Below are 16,774 nucleotides of genomic sequence, written 5' to 3' on the forward strand. Positions count from 1 at the left end.
AGTTTTTATTTTATTTATTTATTTGACAGGAGAAAGAGATCACAAGTAGGCAGAGAGGTAGGCAGAGTGGTGGGTGGGTGGGGGGAAGCAGGCTCCCCACTGAGCAGAGAGCCTGATGCGGGGCTCGATCCCAGGACCCTGAGATCATGACCTGAGCCAAAGGCAAGGCTTAACCCACTGAGCCACCTAGGTGCCCCAACAGAGATTTTATATTTGAAATGCCCTAGCAGTTACCCTTTTTTTTTTTTTTAAAGATTCTATTTTTTTAACAGAAAGAGTGGCTTAATTATATGCCTAAAATAAATATTTAACCCTTTTGCTATTCTTTTTTATTTATTTATTTATTTATTTATTTATTTATTTATTTATTTATTTGACAGAGAGATCACAAGCAGGCAGAGAGGCAGGCAGAGAGAGGAGGAAGCAGGCTCCCTGCTGAGCAGAGAGCCCGATGCGGGGCTCGATCCCAGGACCCTGAGATCATGACCTGAGCCGAAGGCAGCGGCTTAACCCACTGAGCCACCCAGGCGCCCCCCCTTTTGCTATTCTAAGACAGCAGAGCAATAGTGGCTACAGGGAAGATTATAAGATTGGTTGATTGATTTTTAAAATATATTTATTTAGGGATGCGTAGGTGGCCTAGTTGGTTAAGCGTCTGCCTTCGGCTTGGGTCATGATCCGGAGTCCTGGGATCCAGCCCCCATTAGCCTCTGCTCAGCAGGGAGTCTGCTACTCTTTCTCCCTGTCACCCTGTTTGTGATCTCTCTCTCTGTCTCTGTATCTCATGGTCTCAAATAAATAAAATCTTCCAAAATTTTTATTTATTTTAGAGGGGGGAGAGGAGAGCAAGAACCTGGGGGGTGAATAGGAGCAGAGGGAGAGGGCAAGAGTCTCAAGAAGATTCTGCACTGAGCCTAGAACCCAGTGCAGGGCTCAATCTCATGACCCTGAGATCACCACCAGAGCCAAAACCAAGAGTTGGACACTTAACTGTGCCACCCGGCACCCCTACCAGATTTATTTTAATTTATTTTATTTTAGTTTTAAAAAATGTTTTATTTAAACAGGGTTTTTTTGTTTTGTTAAGTTTTTTTTTAAGGGCCGCCTGGGTAGGTTAGTCATCTAAGCATCTGAGTCTTAATTTTGGTTCAGGTCATGATCTTAGGGTCATGCGATGTAGTTTGTGGAGCCTGCTTAAGATTCTCTCCCTTTGCCCCTCTCCACCCCTCCCCCACCCCACCACCCCGACTGCTCTCTGATAGGTGCAAACTCTCTCCTTTAAAAAAAATAGTATTTTAAAGAACAATTTTGGATTTATAGAAAACTCAAGACTATATTACAGAATTCCCTTACGTACCCTACCTCTTTTCCCCTATTTTTAATATTTTTAGTATGATATTAGTTATAACTAAGCAATATTAATACATTATCATCTAAAACCTGTACTTTATTAGTTTTTACCCATTATCTTTTTTCTGTCCTGAAATCCCATCTAGGATACCAATTAGATTTAATTTGCATGTCTCCTGAGGCTTCTCTTTGACTGGCAATCTCGGACTTTCCTTGTTGATGACCTAGGAAGTTTTGAGGGGTACTGGTCAGCTATTAATATTCCTTTATTGGAATTTGTCTGATGTTTTCCTCATGATTAGGCTGGGATTGAAGGTGTGGGGAAGAACACAGAGGTAAAGTGCCATTTTTATCACATCATACTGAGGGTATGTTACTATTACTATGATGTAGTGCTGTTGATGTTGACTTGATTACTTGGCTGAGGTTGTATCTGTCAGGTTCCTCCACTGTATTCTTTTTTCCTCACCCTTTCCATACTATATTATGGAAAGAAGTTACTCCGTGCAGCACACACTTAAGGATTGGGGAGTTAGGTTCTTTTTCCTTGAGGGCAGAGTGTCTACATAAATTACTTGAAATTCTGCTTGGGAGATTTTTCTTTTGTCATTCAATTATTTATGTCAGTATAGACTCAAATATTTATTTTTATGCCTTGGGTTATAATTTAGTCCTGTTTTATTTTGTTGCTCAAATTGTTCTGGCTTTGGCCTTTGGGAACTTCTCTCTTGGCTCCTATGTCCCATCAAGGTGGTGTATTTTTGGGAGGGGTGTGTATGTGTGTGTACTAACCTGTGTATAAACACATATCCATAAATTTTTTTAAAATTTTATTTGAGAGAGAATAAGAGAGCATAAGTAGAGGGAGAGGCAGTAGCAGGCTCCCCACTGAGCAGGGAGCCAAGCACAGAGGTCTATCCCAGGACTCTGGGATCATGAGCTAAAGGCAGACACCTAACTGTTGAGCCAGCTGGGCTCCCCTCCATAAATATTTTGTATATAGTCATCTTCATCTCTACTAAGCTAAACATGAGTTCATATTTTGACTTTATCTCTAATCCCTTATATTAACCTCTGGATCATTCTAGCTCCTCCCCTTGTTTATCTGTAAATTCCCAGTCCAGAATTGGCCAACTTGGTCATCTATCACCATTTATTTGTTTAATTCCAATATAAGTATATAGCAGTATTAGAATTGTTAACTCTGGGAAATAACTACATCAGTTAGAATACGTGCTTATGTGCATTTCCTTTTGCCTTTAGTGTTAGCGATGCCATGCATCTCCAAAGCTACCTAGGTCAGGACGTTTTCCTTTTTACCCCTCAGTGAGATTTATAATACAGTTAGATCTTCCATCAGTTTATATTCCTTCCTAGGATGCCCTGACCTTCTAAATTAGATTTTTTTAAATTTGCATAATGGTTCACTTTTTTGTCCTTTAAAGGTTTATGGTTTTGACAGATGCATAATGTATGCATCCAAGATTGCAGTGTTATTTAGAATAATTTCATGAGTATAAAAACATCACCTTTGTGTCTGTCATGTTCAACCCTCCTGTCTTCCCCTCAACTTCTGAACTTTGTACTGCCCTTGTAGTTTTATCTTTTATAAAATGTCATATAATTGAAATTATAATATATAGCCTTTTCAAACTGAAGAAATTTAATTTTAAAATGCTCTTTTCTAGTATCCTTAGAAACTTGGTCTTGGAATGACCTTGGTTTAAGTCTCATCCAGATTTCCACCTGATATGACACCCCTACTGTATCTTTTGAATGGTGGTCATTCAGTATCTGTTTGAACTTAATACTGACAGAGAACTCACTACTTCATGAAATCTTTGCTTTTATTGAGCCTCAGATTCTTCTCTAGAACAACTGCTCAGTGATGTGAGTTTGACTTTGAGGTAACTTGAACTATGTCTCTTCCTTTTTCTGTATAGCAAACTTTCATATCTTGAAGACAGTTTTAATAGGTTCTCTTGGATCATCTACAATTCTTTTCACTTTTCTGCTTTTCAGAACCCTAGCTGGTTAACAACTTTTGAGTATACTTCAGTGTTAAATATGTTGTTCAGAATGTGATCTTACACATTGGCTATATTGCTTTCTTTGTGGTTTCTTTTGCCATTTTCTCAAATTTATGTTAACACATTGCAGCCATATTAGCCTTCCAAATGCAAAGATTTTCTTAAATCATCATCGTTCAAAACTTGGCAGCTGCTCTCTGTTGCATTAGAGTGGTATTTCTTCATGAAGGACATGTTTCAGAATTGTCTGTGGAGTTTTTGTTTTTAAAAATAGGTGCTCAAGCTCTATCTCCAGGAGTTCTGGAAAGTGATGTTAGAGATTCTTATTTTGTAGAAGAGGAGACTTAAGGCCTGATACGCTGATCTTTTTGATCTTCTCAGAATGGGACTAGAACCCATTTTTCTTGGTCCTGTTGGATCTATAGTTCTTTCATTTAAAGATTTTTGTGTTCTTAACTTCCCCTCGTGTATTTTCTCTGGACTTTCACTGTTATTTCAATGTGTGTCACACTTAACCTGCCTTTGTGTTTTCCTTGCACTGTTCTACCTGGAATATCTTAACCTTCTTTTATATTAAAATACACAAATTTTCAGTGTTTACTTGGTTTTTACTTCTTCTATGAAATAGTGTTTGTGTCTCCCAGGAATGATCACTTTGTTTATAACATGGTTGGTCAAATTTTATTTATGTTTTCCTCTTGCAGTATATTAATCATTATAATTTTTGTTGATGTTGGGAATTGACTAGAAATTTTATAAGCTTCTTTGTCTTTCAATATTTAAATAAGCAACTACAAGTATACACATGCACGCTGTCTTACCTTAATTATAATGATCATGATATAGGATTGCATGTTGATTATACTTGTATCCTTCAGAATGGCTGACACAGTGCTATATATACAGTGAGCATACTTGGTAAAGTGTTTGGTTTCATACAAGTTTAAGCTAATATTATGTGTTTTTGAGCAGCTACTTCACACTTTAACATCATAATTGAACTTAGGATCGGTTGGGGGGCTCACAATTTTCTGTGTCTCCTAAGGCAAGTTCATACCATCTTGTACTTGTTTGGCTGCTTTGTAGTTCAACCATTTTTTTGTTTATGTGGTTAAATTTCATCTTGTCTAGTATTCTAGCTTGCTTGTTATTTTTTAATCCTGATTTTTTTCATCTACAGTATTTGCTAACCTTCTCAGCTTCATGTCATCCATAAATTTGGTAAGTATGCCTTTTATCTGTCCCTCTAAGTCTTACATATGGAAAAGGACCAAGGCTGTATGTATCTTTAGCATACCTAAAAAACTTACAAGAACATACATACCATTATAATAGTGTTCTATATACAGTCATGTAACTGCTGAGAAGTCACCTAAATAACTACTTAGTTATTCATATATTCTTTCATGGTTTTGTTTTAATCTTTATGAGCACTTTCTGTGTCTCTTGAATCTTACTGTGCTATAGAATAGTACAAGAAATAGAAAAATGGCCTTCCTCTCAAGGATTGCACAATATAAAATACAATAAATGAGATAAGACATACTTAAAAACTAGTGGGATAGATGCACCATAAGATTCTTGCCTTCAGGAAATACACTATTCATTGACCTATAGCCAGAACAGCCAATTTCTTCATAAACCAAAGCCATTCTATTTTTACATAGTTTCATTTTATAAGTAACCACTGCGAGAGTAAAGCCAGTAATATATCATGGGTAGACACTGTGAAGCGGGAGACACTTATCCCTTAGATCTTTTTCTTTTTTAAAAATATTTTGTTTGTTTATTTGAGAGAGAGAGTGTGTGAGCGAGAGAGCACAAGTGGGGGTAACAGCAGAGAGGGAGAAGCAGGCTCCCCGCTGAGCAGGGAGTCCTGGGATCATGACCTGAGCCAAAGGCAGCCGCTCAACCAACTGAGCCATCTAGGCGCCCCTCCCTTAGATCTTTTTAAATAACTTTCCTCTCTGAGAGCAGTTACTTGGCATACGTATTAATATGGGCAGAGCTGATAAACTCAGGTCTCAAATAGAATGTTGAAGAAAACAGTGACAATGCTGTATTTAAATGTATACAATATTAAGTGAGTCCATCCCTGATCAAATAATGAGTGACCAGGATTTTTTTTTGTATTTTTATTTTAATTCCAGTGTAGTTAACATTCAGTGTTATATTAGTTTCAGGTGTACAATATAGTGATTCAATAATTCTGTACATTACTCATGCTCATCACAACAAGTGTACTCCTTAATCCCTATCACCCGTTTTCATGCATCCACCCACCACCCACCTCCCCTCTGGTAACCATCAGTTTGTTTTGTATTAAAGTTATGAGTCTGTTTCTTGGATTCTCTCTCTCTCTCTTTTATTCCTTTGCTCATTTGTTTTGTTTCTTAAATTCCACATATGAATGGAAGCATATGGTATATGTCTTTATCTGACTGACTTATTTCACTTAGCATTTTATAGTGAGTGACCAGAATTGAACATATGGCTTATAATCCTAGAATTTTTCACCTTGAAAAGAGCTTTTGCAACTACTTATCTGGTCCATTCTTCTCATTTTGTAGCTGAGGAGTCCAAGGCCCAAGGTTTAATGGCTTGAATAAGCTCCCATTGTTAGTTGCTGATAGAGCTGGAACTTGAACCCGGACTCCTCTGTGAATCTTTTTTTTTTTTTTTTTTTTAAGATTTTATTTATTTATTTGACAGAGAGAGATCACAAGTAGGCAGAGAGGCAGGCAGAGAGAGAGGAGGAAGCAGGCTCCCTGCTGAGCAGAGAGCCCGATGTGGGGCTTGAACCCAGGACCTGGGATCATGACCTGAGCCGAAGGCAGCGGCTTAACCCACTGAGCCACCCAGGCGCCCCTCCTCTGTGAATCTTAAATAAAGTTCTAAAAGTCTAAATGTTCTCTCTATAACATTTTCTTCCTAGAAAGCTTTCCCATTTAAAAAAAATGTGCAGTATCTCATGCATATAATACTAAAGAAATACATGCAGGTACAGAGTAACTGTGAAATCAGACAGCCTATAATTACTCAACCACAATCCAGGTTGTGATACACAATATGAATAGTACTCCAGAAGTCCTCCTTTGTGAATAGTTCCTTAGTTACATTTCCTTACTTTTCTTACTTTCATGAAAATCCTTCTTTGCTCTTTTAAAAGGTTTTACCATTTACATGTGTATCCCTAAATAAGAAAGTTTAGTTTTGAACCACACTGCTTATACTCTCGTATGATATATTACATTTATGATATTCATCTGTGTTGGTACACATAGATGTGTGTTCATTTTCATTACTGTATAATATTCCATTGTATATCTATACCACAGTTTATCTGTTTTTCTTAGGTGGATATTTGGGTTATTGCTGGTTTTGGATTATCATGACTAAGACCGCAGTAAATACATGCCACTATATATTCAGGAGTTTCTTGAGGTTACTACATACTACATATGGGATGTCTGGGTCTTGGGGTATATAAGTTTTCAGCCTTACTAGTTAATTACAAACTTAGATAATACTAGTCCATTCTGAGAGGGCGGTTTACTTCCTTTTCACTCTTGCTCCTAGGGTGTAGTCTGGCCCTACAGTCCAGTTTTGATCTTCTGTCATTTTAAGCTATCAGAAGCACTGCTCAGCTTCCTCTTCTGGATCAATAAATTGCTCCAGGGCAAAAGTGCTCCCAGACATGTTTTAACTTTCTGGTTTTCATCTTATCATGGATCTTAATTTGGTACCATCTCATGATTCTGTTAGCTCTTTGCGACTTTTAAGAGCTTTATTTATTTATTTTTTAAATTTCTTTTCAGCATAACATTATTCATTGTTTTTGCACCACACCCAGTGCTCCATGCAATACGTGCCCTCCCTAATACCCACCACCTTGTTCCCCCAACCTCCCACCCCCTGCCCCTTCAAGACCCAAAAACAAGTCTTGTTTTTCAGAGTCCATAGACTCTCATGGTTCACCTCCCCTTCCAATTTCCCTCAACTCCCTTCTCCTCTCCATCTCCCCATGTCCTCCATGTTATTTGTTATGCTCCACAAATAAGTGAAACCGTATGATAATTGGCTCTCTCTGCTTGACTTATTTCACTCAACATAAAAGCTTTTAAATAGTTTTTCCAGCTTGTCCTCAGTGAATTTACCTGAAATTTCTAAAAGAGAAAATTTATCCCCATTAAGCTTTTAGTTTTAATTATCATATTTAAAAAATTTGAATTTGCTTCCTTTTCAAAGCACCTTAGTCAGTTTTTCCTATTCCTTGTAGCTGTTTTCAAGCCTGTCTTTTATTACTCTCTGTCTTGCTTTTTTGTATGCTTGGTAATTTTTAAATAGGAGCTCTTTACTTTCTTTGGAAAATTCTTTATGGGTTATCCTTGAGGCCTAAAATGAGTATGTATTTTTCCAGATAAAATTGTATTTGCTTCTGTGGGTATCTCGGTGTGGGATGGGTGTGTGTGCATTAGTCCAGAAGCCCTGCTTTAAACTTTACTCATGGCTTTGGTTGTTTAAGGCCACCCAGGTAATATGATTTGGACTGTCTTGTGGTAACAGCTTTTTGTGGTTGAAATTTTTATCTGCTCCTTTTCTCAGTCCCAAAGCAGCTCTTCTATGGGATGGGAGTGAAAGGTACAGAAGCCTGAAGGACGAGCATCTCCTATTTATCTGCCTATCTCAGTGGCTTTGTCTTCTGTTTTCTGGGCAAGTGAAGTACAGAAAATTAAGCCTAGACTTAACATGGTCCAGTTACGCCAGTTACTTAGATTTTGGCCTGTTAATAAAAAGTCTTAGTATCTTACCAGTTTTCCTATGATATTAAAATAAACAGGTACATGTTTTTTTTTTCTTAACTTGTCTTTAATTCAGCATTTTTAGTTATTTTCAATACAGAATTGATCATTATACCTGGAAAGGCATATTACCAGAAGCTGAGGTATTAGTTTCTCTCTTAACACAGAATATCATAAAAGGCTTTTTGATCATCTTCTAATGACTTTCAGATTTTCACAGTAAATGAGAAATCATTTATGAATTATTGAATTTTTGCTGTTCTACACTTTCAGTGTTTGAAACCCTTCATGAAGGCAGAAATAGTATCATACAGCTTTTGTTTACTAAATAGATAATTTTAAAATACATAAGTTCTGCTGATACCAAAATAATTTCTGTTCAGTCGTGTATAAATTAAGCTCAGTATTGTGCTGAAAGTAGAAATGCCATACATGATTGAAATGATGGTATAGAGTAATTTGAAGCATTTTCCCTCAAAATTTTATACTGGTAAATTGTGTTAGGATAGAATTTGTTATTGCTTAAAATTTTCTGATTGTTATTCCTGAGAACCAGTTCACTTTATATAGTTTTATCCTGTTGAAAATTATATCCAGCATATGTCTTGCTCTTTTTTCCTCTTAGTTCCTCCTGGTCACCAGTGCGTACATGTGTGCATTTGTATACATGTACACACATGTGAAAGCATACTAGTTAGCTTATAAGTTTTTCTATATTCCTTTCCCTTTTCTTTGTACAGTATAGTTAAATGAATTTTTTTTTTTTAATTTTTCAATATTTATCTGAGAGAGAGCACTGGGTGAGGAGGGAGAGGCAGAGGGAAAGGGGGTGGAGAGAGACTCTCCATGCTGTGCTGATCATGGAGCATGACATGGAGCTCCACCTCATGACTCAGATCACGACCTGAGCTAAAGTCAAGAGTGGGACACTTAACCCACTGAGCCACCAGGCGTCCCTGAATACATTTATTTTTATGTTGCCTTCCTCTAGTTTTTTTCAGTGTTATTTAATTAAGTTCAGTGTTCATAGGATAATCAAACTATTCTTGTTTTTTTAAATCAAGCTATTCTTTATCAGCAGCAGAATGTAATGAATTGCTTCTTCATTATTTGTTTTTTATTTAGGAAATTATAAATGTTAAAAGTTTAGAAGAATAGTATGATAGACATCTGTATCCCCTTCAGCTAAATTCATCAGTTGTTAACATTTTTAAATATTCTGTCCTTCTCTCCCTTTCCCCTCATCTTCCTTCCCATGCCATATACTTTTTTTTTCAAGCTGTGATATTTAAAAGTATATTGTAGACTCATCATCCTTTACTTGAGTATATGTCTCCTAAAAAGAAGACTATTCTTTGGGGCACCTGGGTGGCTCGGCCAGTAAGTGTCTGCCTTCAGCTCGGGTCATGATCCCAGCATCCTGGGATCGAGCTCTGCATCGGGCTCCCTGCTCAGTGGGGAGCCTGCTTCTCCCTCTCCTCTCCCCACCGCCTCGTGCTCTCTCTCTCTCTCTCTCCTGCTCTCAAATAAGTAAATAAAATCTAAAAAAAAAAAGAATATTCTTTGTATAACCTTAAGAACTTTATTATACCCCAGTAGTCCGGCATTGATAGAATAAAATGGTATAACCCACAATCTGTTATTTATATTTTTCCATCTATACCCAGAAAAATCTCCAAAATGTTTATTTTTCCCCCTGTGGGACCTGTTTCATGATTATACGTTATACTTGGTTGTTATGTCCCTGTATCTTTAATCTAGAGCAGGGCCTAGCAGATTTTTTCTTAAACGGTCAGATAGTAAATATTTTTGGCTTTGGGAATCAATTGCATTTTGCAACTACTGCAGTCTGCATTATAGTTAGAAAGCAGCCATAGACATTATGTAAAAAGATGAGTGTGGCTATGTTCTAATAAAACTTTATTTATAGAGGGAGGTCGGGGGCGAGCCCCATGTTGGGCTCCACACTGGTTGTGGAGCCTGCTTAAGATTCTCTCTCCCTCTCCCCCAGTTGTCTCTCTCTCTCTCTCAAAATAAGTAAATAAATATGCAAACATGTTATTTATAGAAACAGGCTAAAGGTTGTAGCCCCTCTGATCTAGAATAGTTGTCTTTATTTTGTTTTTATTTTTATTTTTTAAGTAGGCCCAGCATGGAGCCCAATGTGTGGCATCTAAACCCACACGACCCCCAAGATCAAGACCCACCAAGCCACCCAGGTGCCCTTAGGATAGTTTTGTTATGTTTTGTTTTTTAAGATTTATTTATTTTTGAGAAAGAGAGCAAGAGGGAGGGGCAGAGGGAGAGACAGTGTCTTAAGCAGACTCCCTACAGCGTGAGGCTTGATGTTGCAACCCTAAGATCGTGACCTGAGCCAAAATCAAGAGTTAACACTTAACTGACTGGGCCACTCAAGTGCCCATATATAAATGTTTTATGTTCACAGATGTGAATAAAGAATTCAAGAGGACTTGGAGAATGAAGGGTAATGAATATAACTTAGATGTAGAATTGAAGAGTATTTATATTTTAGTAAAATATAATTCCACAGTAAAAAAGCTAAACTTGTCTTATTTTATGTTGAAGACACGAAACAATAAAATTAATAATCCTTTGCCACAGGTAAGCCTACTATTTGTAGCAGTGGATTTAGCCTAGAAATGGATTACAAATAATTCTTGATAGATTTAATACAGAGTTGTCCTTGTGGGAATGCTGTAATTATACTTGTGTTCACACAAATATATATACATTTAAAAAAATCATTCTACAGATTACTTGGTTGAATGAGTAGCAAAAGTGTGAAAGTAGCAAGTTTTGCTAGAATTAAAGAGTTGCAGTATTTTTAGTGCTTGAATTTCCTTTAAATATCTGTATGAACATCTGTAGTGATTGGGTGCTTTACTGCATTTTTTATTGGTTTCGACTGAGACAGTATTTTTCTTCATATTGTACCTTTATCACAATTTGATTCTGGTTTGACCCTTTATAGCCTGTAAAAGTCTGTTTCCTTTTCTATATAGCTATGTGTTAAATAAAGAAAGATGGAAACAAAATTCTATTAGAAGTTTTAATTTCTTAGGTTAAAAATTCTCAGAGTCTTAACTATTCCTCACATCACATCTCCACAATAAATGGCTGGTGTGATCTTGACAAATTACTTAATCTGCCTTGGTTTCCTTATTTGTAAAATAGTGATAATGGTACCTATCTTCTAAGTTTATAGTGAGAGCTATGTTATTATACTTAAGATACATAACGTCTGGCTTATAGTCTATACATTCAGCAAATGTTGGACACTGTTGTTTTTTCTTACTATATTCTTTCTCATCTACCTTGTCTCTTCATGAACCTGTCTGTCTCTCTTAAAGCAGAGCTAAATACAATAGCAGGTGTGATCTGACCAGCCTAGGAAGAGTACAGTGGTTAATCCCTCCATTAATTTGGATTAAAGTTTAAGTTTTCTTTTTTTAAATTTCACTGTAGAGAATTTATATACAAAAAAGTAGGCTAGGATGATGTACCACACATACCCATCCTCTACCCCAACAGCAAGTCCAGTCCTATCTGTTCGCTTCCATACAGTTTTCTCCTTCTCTGGTGTAGTTGTAGCTCCTCTGTTATACCTAAGTCCATGCCTGATTTGTTTTGATAGTTACTAAAGCTTTTAGGATAGTACCTTATTCTCTTAGTAAATAATTATCAAATTAATGAACAAATGAGCCTTGTCTTGTTTGATGTCTGGATCAGTTTTTAGTAGTTTGCGTTTGGAGGTGAAGTGGATGGGTGGGTGGGATTGAAAATAGAATTGTCTGTATCATATTTTTTTTTTCCTAGTTTGTATGATTCCTTCATTTCTGCGTAGGAATATATGTGGTAATCTTACTGGTAAAATCTCTGAGGACTCAAAAGAGTACTCAAATAATTCAAATTAGCTGGTCTGGAAGACTCGAGTTTACCACTTTCTTACAGTCTTTTTGCTTATTCTGGACGTTACAGTGTTTATATAGGAATTTCAATTTGTTAATCATTTATCTTAATTAAAGAGAAGCAAATAGAGTTTAAAGAGTTCTATTTTTTCATCTCTGTTGAAATAATTTAAGTACAGTAAAAATTGTTACAGTTTATTGGTTTCAGAGAGAGGCCTTTCTTCCCAACATCAACAACTGACTATAGCACTTTTTTCAAGCCTGTGCTTATTTTTTCCATAACTCTGTTCTTACATGTTCCTTATTGTTATTGTACTTTCAGAAGTTTGCTGGAAGTTTAATAGACTCATAGTCATTTTCATATTAATGATACAGAAGTATGTAAATCTTGCTTAAAACAGAGATCAGTCATAAAGACACCGTGAGAAGTCTTTGGTTATTCAGCTAGTGGGGAAGGAGTTCTGGAGGTGAAGTACGACAGTTAAGAGTATTGTAGAGAGGATAGGTTGTAGTACTTAGCTCACTACCATCATGCTAAGATTGTGTCTCGGTGAACCTGCCTCATGGAAACAGCCAGCACAGGCAGGGTCTGTACACTCCATACACCTTCATGGAAATGGGTTTAGACCTGACCTCTGTAACTTATCCAGGAGTGACTTGGTATGGTTCCTGCTTTCCAGTTCTGCTCTAACTTTTAAATGAAGTGTCTCTAGCTTGAGAAGAGACTTACCCTTTAGTGTTACTAGTTTTTACCTTAATTATTATAAACATCTCAAGAGCAAGAATAAGTATGTTTTAAGCAGGGAGCTGGCAAAGTGTCCTGATAGAGAATGCTATGGTGCAATTATGCCTTGGCTGTGAACCTCAAAATTGCATTGTTTTACCTTGGAAAGTTCTAGTTTGCTGACTTCTAAACTTAGAAGATTCAGTATTCTTTTTGATTGCACAAGACATGTCTATTATTTGTTCATTCAGAAATAATTTATTATTCATCTCTGTGCTGGGAAGTGTGCTGTACACTGGATAAACAAAACTGAACCTCTTAGATGTGTTTGCCATTATGGAGTTTACAGTCTAGTTGGGAATGGCAGTGAAATTTATTTGAAGGTGTAAAGAAAAATTGTGCTTTATCTATATGTTAAGGACTTAATGACTTATTTTGAAGTGAACTTGGAGTAACTTGTTTTTTATTCTTTTTGCAAAGTGTATTTGAACATTGAGGACTTTGGGGCAAACATATTTCCGTATGTGCATTGATATTTGAAAACAGACATTAGTCAGAGAGGCAGGGCAATTTGAACCAAAAGAGAGAGATAAAGAGAATTAACTAGTATATGCATACCATAGTGAGATTTCAGGGTAATGACAAATAGCAGGTTTGTGTGGGTAAAATTATGTGTTGTGCTAAAGCAGACCTTTGTAGGTAGGGAGTAAGTAAGTATCTTTAAGGCCTTTCTTTGTTAAAATGTTCAGTACTTAAGAACTGCTTGGAAAGTAAATGTCCTGTAGAGTGGAAATATAATAGAAAGAGCAAATGAGAACCATGACACCTGAAATCATGTCTTAATTATTTGACAGTTTGTTTAACTCTGGGCAAGAAAATGTACCTCAGATTCCTTATCACAACAAAGTACAACAGAGGGGCTGAATTTGCAGATCCCTCCTAGTGCTAAAACCTTACAATTTTATTTTTTACTTAGTTTCTTAATGACTTGTTGGAAAGTCAGGATGCCCTCCTATTTTCTGTACTTGTTCAGGTTCAAGAGTTAAAAACTTAAGATGGGGAAATAAGGCTTTGCTTTCTCTAACTGATATTTTCTGACTAGGTACTTCGTAACTCAGGAAGACCTCATTTATTCCCAGTAATATGTTTTACTAAACTCTTTCAGGTAACTTTAAAAAGACTGTGTGGCTTAATAGTAGATCATGGCTTGAACTCAGTTTTTATTTATTGTTGTTACTAGAAAATTTTAGTGAGGTATTTTTCTTTGTCTCTGTAGTTATCAGAGACTGTTACAGACGATTGCTGTACTTGAAGCTCAGCGTTCTCAAGCAGTCCAGGACCTTGAAAGTTTAGGCAAACACCAGAAAGAAGCACTAAAAAATCCCATTGGATTTGTGGAGAAACTCCAGAAGAAGGTATATATTGAGCACTTTCTAAGATTTATTAAGATATATTTGGTAATAGCTTGATTTATTCTTTTAATATGGATATACACTTTTTTAAATGTTTAATTTTTTTCCCTTCTACTACTAACCGTACTACTGAAGGCAGGATGTTGCCTTTCTTTCCTAAGCACCACCCCCCCAACCCACAAAATATACTCTAATGAAAATAGCTGGGAGGTTTAATTGGATATTTATATTAGGAACTTGATGTTCCATTCCCTAGCCATTTTTAGGATCTTTTCCTATTACCTTTCCCGTCTCGGGTAAAAAGGAAAAGAGGGTTTTCCTTCTTTCATGACTTCAAGATTAATAAGGCAAAAAGAAAACATACTTCAGGATTTATTCACTGCTTAAGTTTTGAGGTACTTTTGTAATTTTCCATATAGCATGATAGAAAACATTGGTGATAAAAACGAAAACTATTTTAAATGTCTTTAAGTTAAGGTTGCCAAGTCCATGAGGAGGAAATATAAATTTTACTTAATTTTGTAATGTTCTTTACTTTGGTGTAAAAATTCCTTTTTTCTTTTTTCCTTAAAACAGAACTTTTGTATTTAACAGTTAACCATTTGAAAGTGATTAATGTTTTTATAACTTTCTTGTGGGTAATGCAAATGTGTATTTATACTGTAGTATGTATCTTGAATTAGGGACTCACTAATTTAATAAATTTGAGAGGCAAAATATTAATCAGCATTGTGTGAAAACATTAATACTGAGAAATTATAAAAAAGAACCTTCATGTTCACCTTAAAAAAACAAAACAATAACTTAGTATAGTTATTAGTTACCATTTTTTAATGAGTCACAAAAGTGGTCTACCAGGTGTTGAGGGAACAGCACTGGGGACTTTGTTTCATTTAGTTATATTAATTTATTATTTGGATTTTTCTAGCTATATTATTTACTTGGCAATCATTACTTTCTCTCCATGCTTCAGAACGTTGAATTTCATAATAAATATGGAATTTATAAGTTGATTTGTTAAAACTTCTAAACTTTTTTGACCCTATATACCTTCTCTATACTGTGAGTCTGCTTAGGTGTTTATTGATTCTACGTTGCCATAATTAAATGTTCCTAGTGCAAAAAGATACAGTACTTATAGTGGTTACTTAAAATTGATCCCACTAAAATAGGTGATGATAGAAAAGTTAATATTAGTAAACAAATTTACTAACCTTGACTTTATTCATATTCTCTGGTGGGCAAAAAAGATGCAATTAGGCTTTTTTACTAGATTGGTATGCAGTTGGTTATTTGTTGGTTTTCCATTTCCAGGTTTAGTTTAGAACTAAATTTCTTTCCACTTTATCTTAGAAACAGAGATGTGATATTGACCTTCTTTACAATTTTTAACCAAAATGTATGCAATTACATTAAATCCAGATACTTAGTAATTGTGAAAGACCTACATTCTTGGAAAGAAATTTTTCTCCAGGAGTTAATTTAGAAGTTTGATTTTTGCATTTTGTGTGTGTGTGTGTATGTGTGTGTGTGTGTTATATATGCAGATATTTCGACTTATGATGGGTTATGTCCTGATAAACCCATCTTAAGTAGAAAATATCGTAAGTTAAAATGCATATACCTAACCTACTGAACATCATAGCTTATAGCTCACCATAAAGGTTCTTGGAATGCTTAACATTAACCTCCAGTTGGGCAAAATCATCTAACACAAGGCCTGTTTTATAATAAAGTGTGGAATATCTCATGTAATTCATTGAGTACTACACTGAAAGTTTTAAAAAGGATGGTTGTATGGGTACAGAGTAGTTGTCACGGTATAGGTTTTTTGCCTTGGTGATCCCATGACTAACCAGGAGCTGTGGCTTGCTGCTACTGCCCAGCAGCACGACGGAGTATTGTACTACATATCACTACCCTGGGAAAAGATCAAAATTCAAAATTCGAAGCGTGGTTTCTACTGTATGTGTCACTTTTGCACCATTGTAAAGTTGAAAAATCCTAAAGTTGAACAATTATAAATTAGGTACCATATGTACTTAATTTACTTATTTCTTTAGGTTTACTGTACTAATTAAGTTGTTGACATGTGATTTGTTTAAGTGGACATTTAAAAACTCCTAATTGAAATTAATGAAACTTGTGGTATGTATTGGTATATAGAATGCAAGGAACATTTAAGGCTTACTCGCATCCTTTGATATTACTGTTACTGTTTTAAAAGAGAGTCTTATGCAAAAGTTGAGCCAGTCTAAGCTGTGTACTATTATGATGATGGTAATAATATAATATATCATAAGCAAAATAAAAATTAAGAATTCTGAGGGGTGCTTGGGTGGCTCAGTGAGTTACGCCTCTGCCTTTGGCTCAGGTCATGATCTCAGGGTCCTACCATTCTGCGAGTTCTTGACAAAAAATATAAACCTATGTAACCCAGATCCATATCTAAAGATATTTATTATAATCTGGTTTTAGTAATTAAGACAACTAATGACATCTCTAAAGATGGTTGGTTAAGTAACTG

At 35.8% G+C, this 16,774-nt stretch overlaps 1 protein-coding gene across 9 annotated transcripts in view; it reads left to right on the forward strand.

Moving 5' to 3' along the window:
* Positions 1-16,774, forward strand: part of ZZZ3 (zinc finger ZZ-type containing 3) — a 110,945-nt gene that overhangs the window by 78,145 nt on the left and 16,026 nt on the right. For all 9 annotated transcript variants that reach the window (XM_047724678.1, XM_047724671.1, XM_047724675.1 and 6 more), the window contains one exon: positions 14,112-14,250. In XM_047724678.1, coding sequence (XP_047580634.1) covers positions 14,112-14,250 — 139 coding nt within the window. The remainder of the gene's footprint in view (positions 1-14,111; positions 14,251-16,774) is intronic.

This window comes from Lutra lutra, chromosome 4 (assembly GCF_902655055.1).
Source record: "Lutra lutra chromosome 4, mLutLut1.2, whole genome shotgun sequence".
In the NCBI taxonomy this organism is placed as follows: domain Eukaryota; kingdom Metazoa; phylum Chordata; class Mammalia; order Carnivora; family Mustelidae; genus Lutra; species Lutra lutra.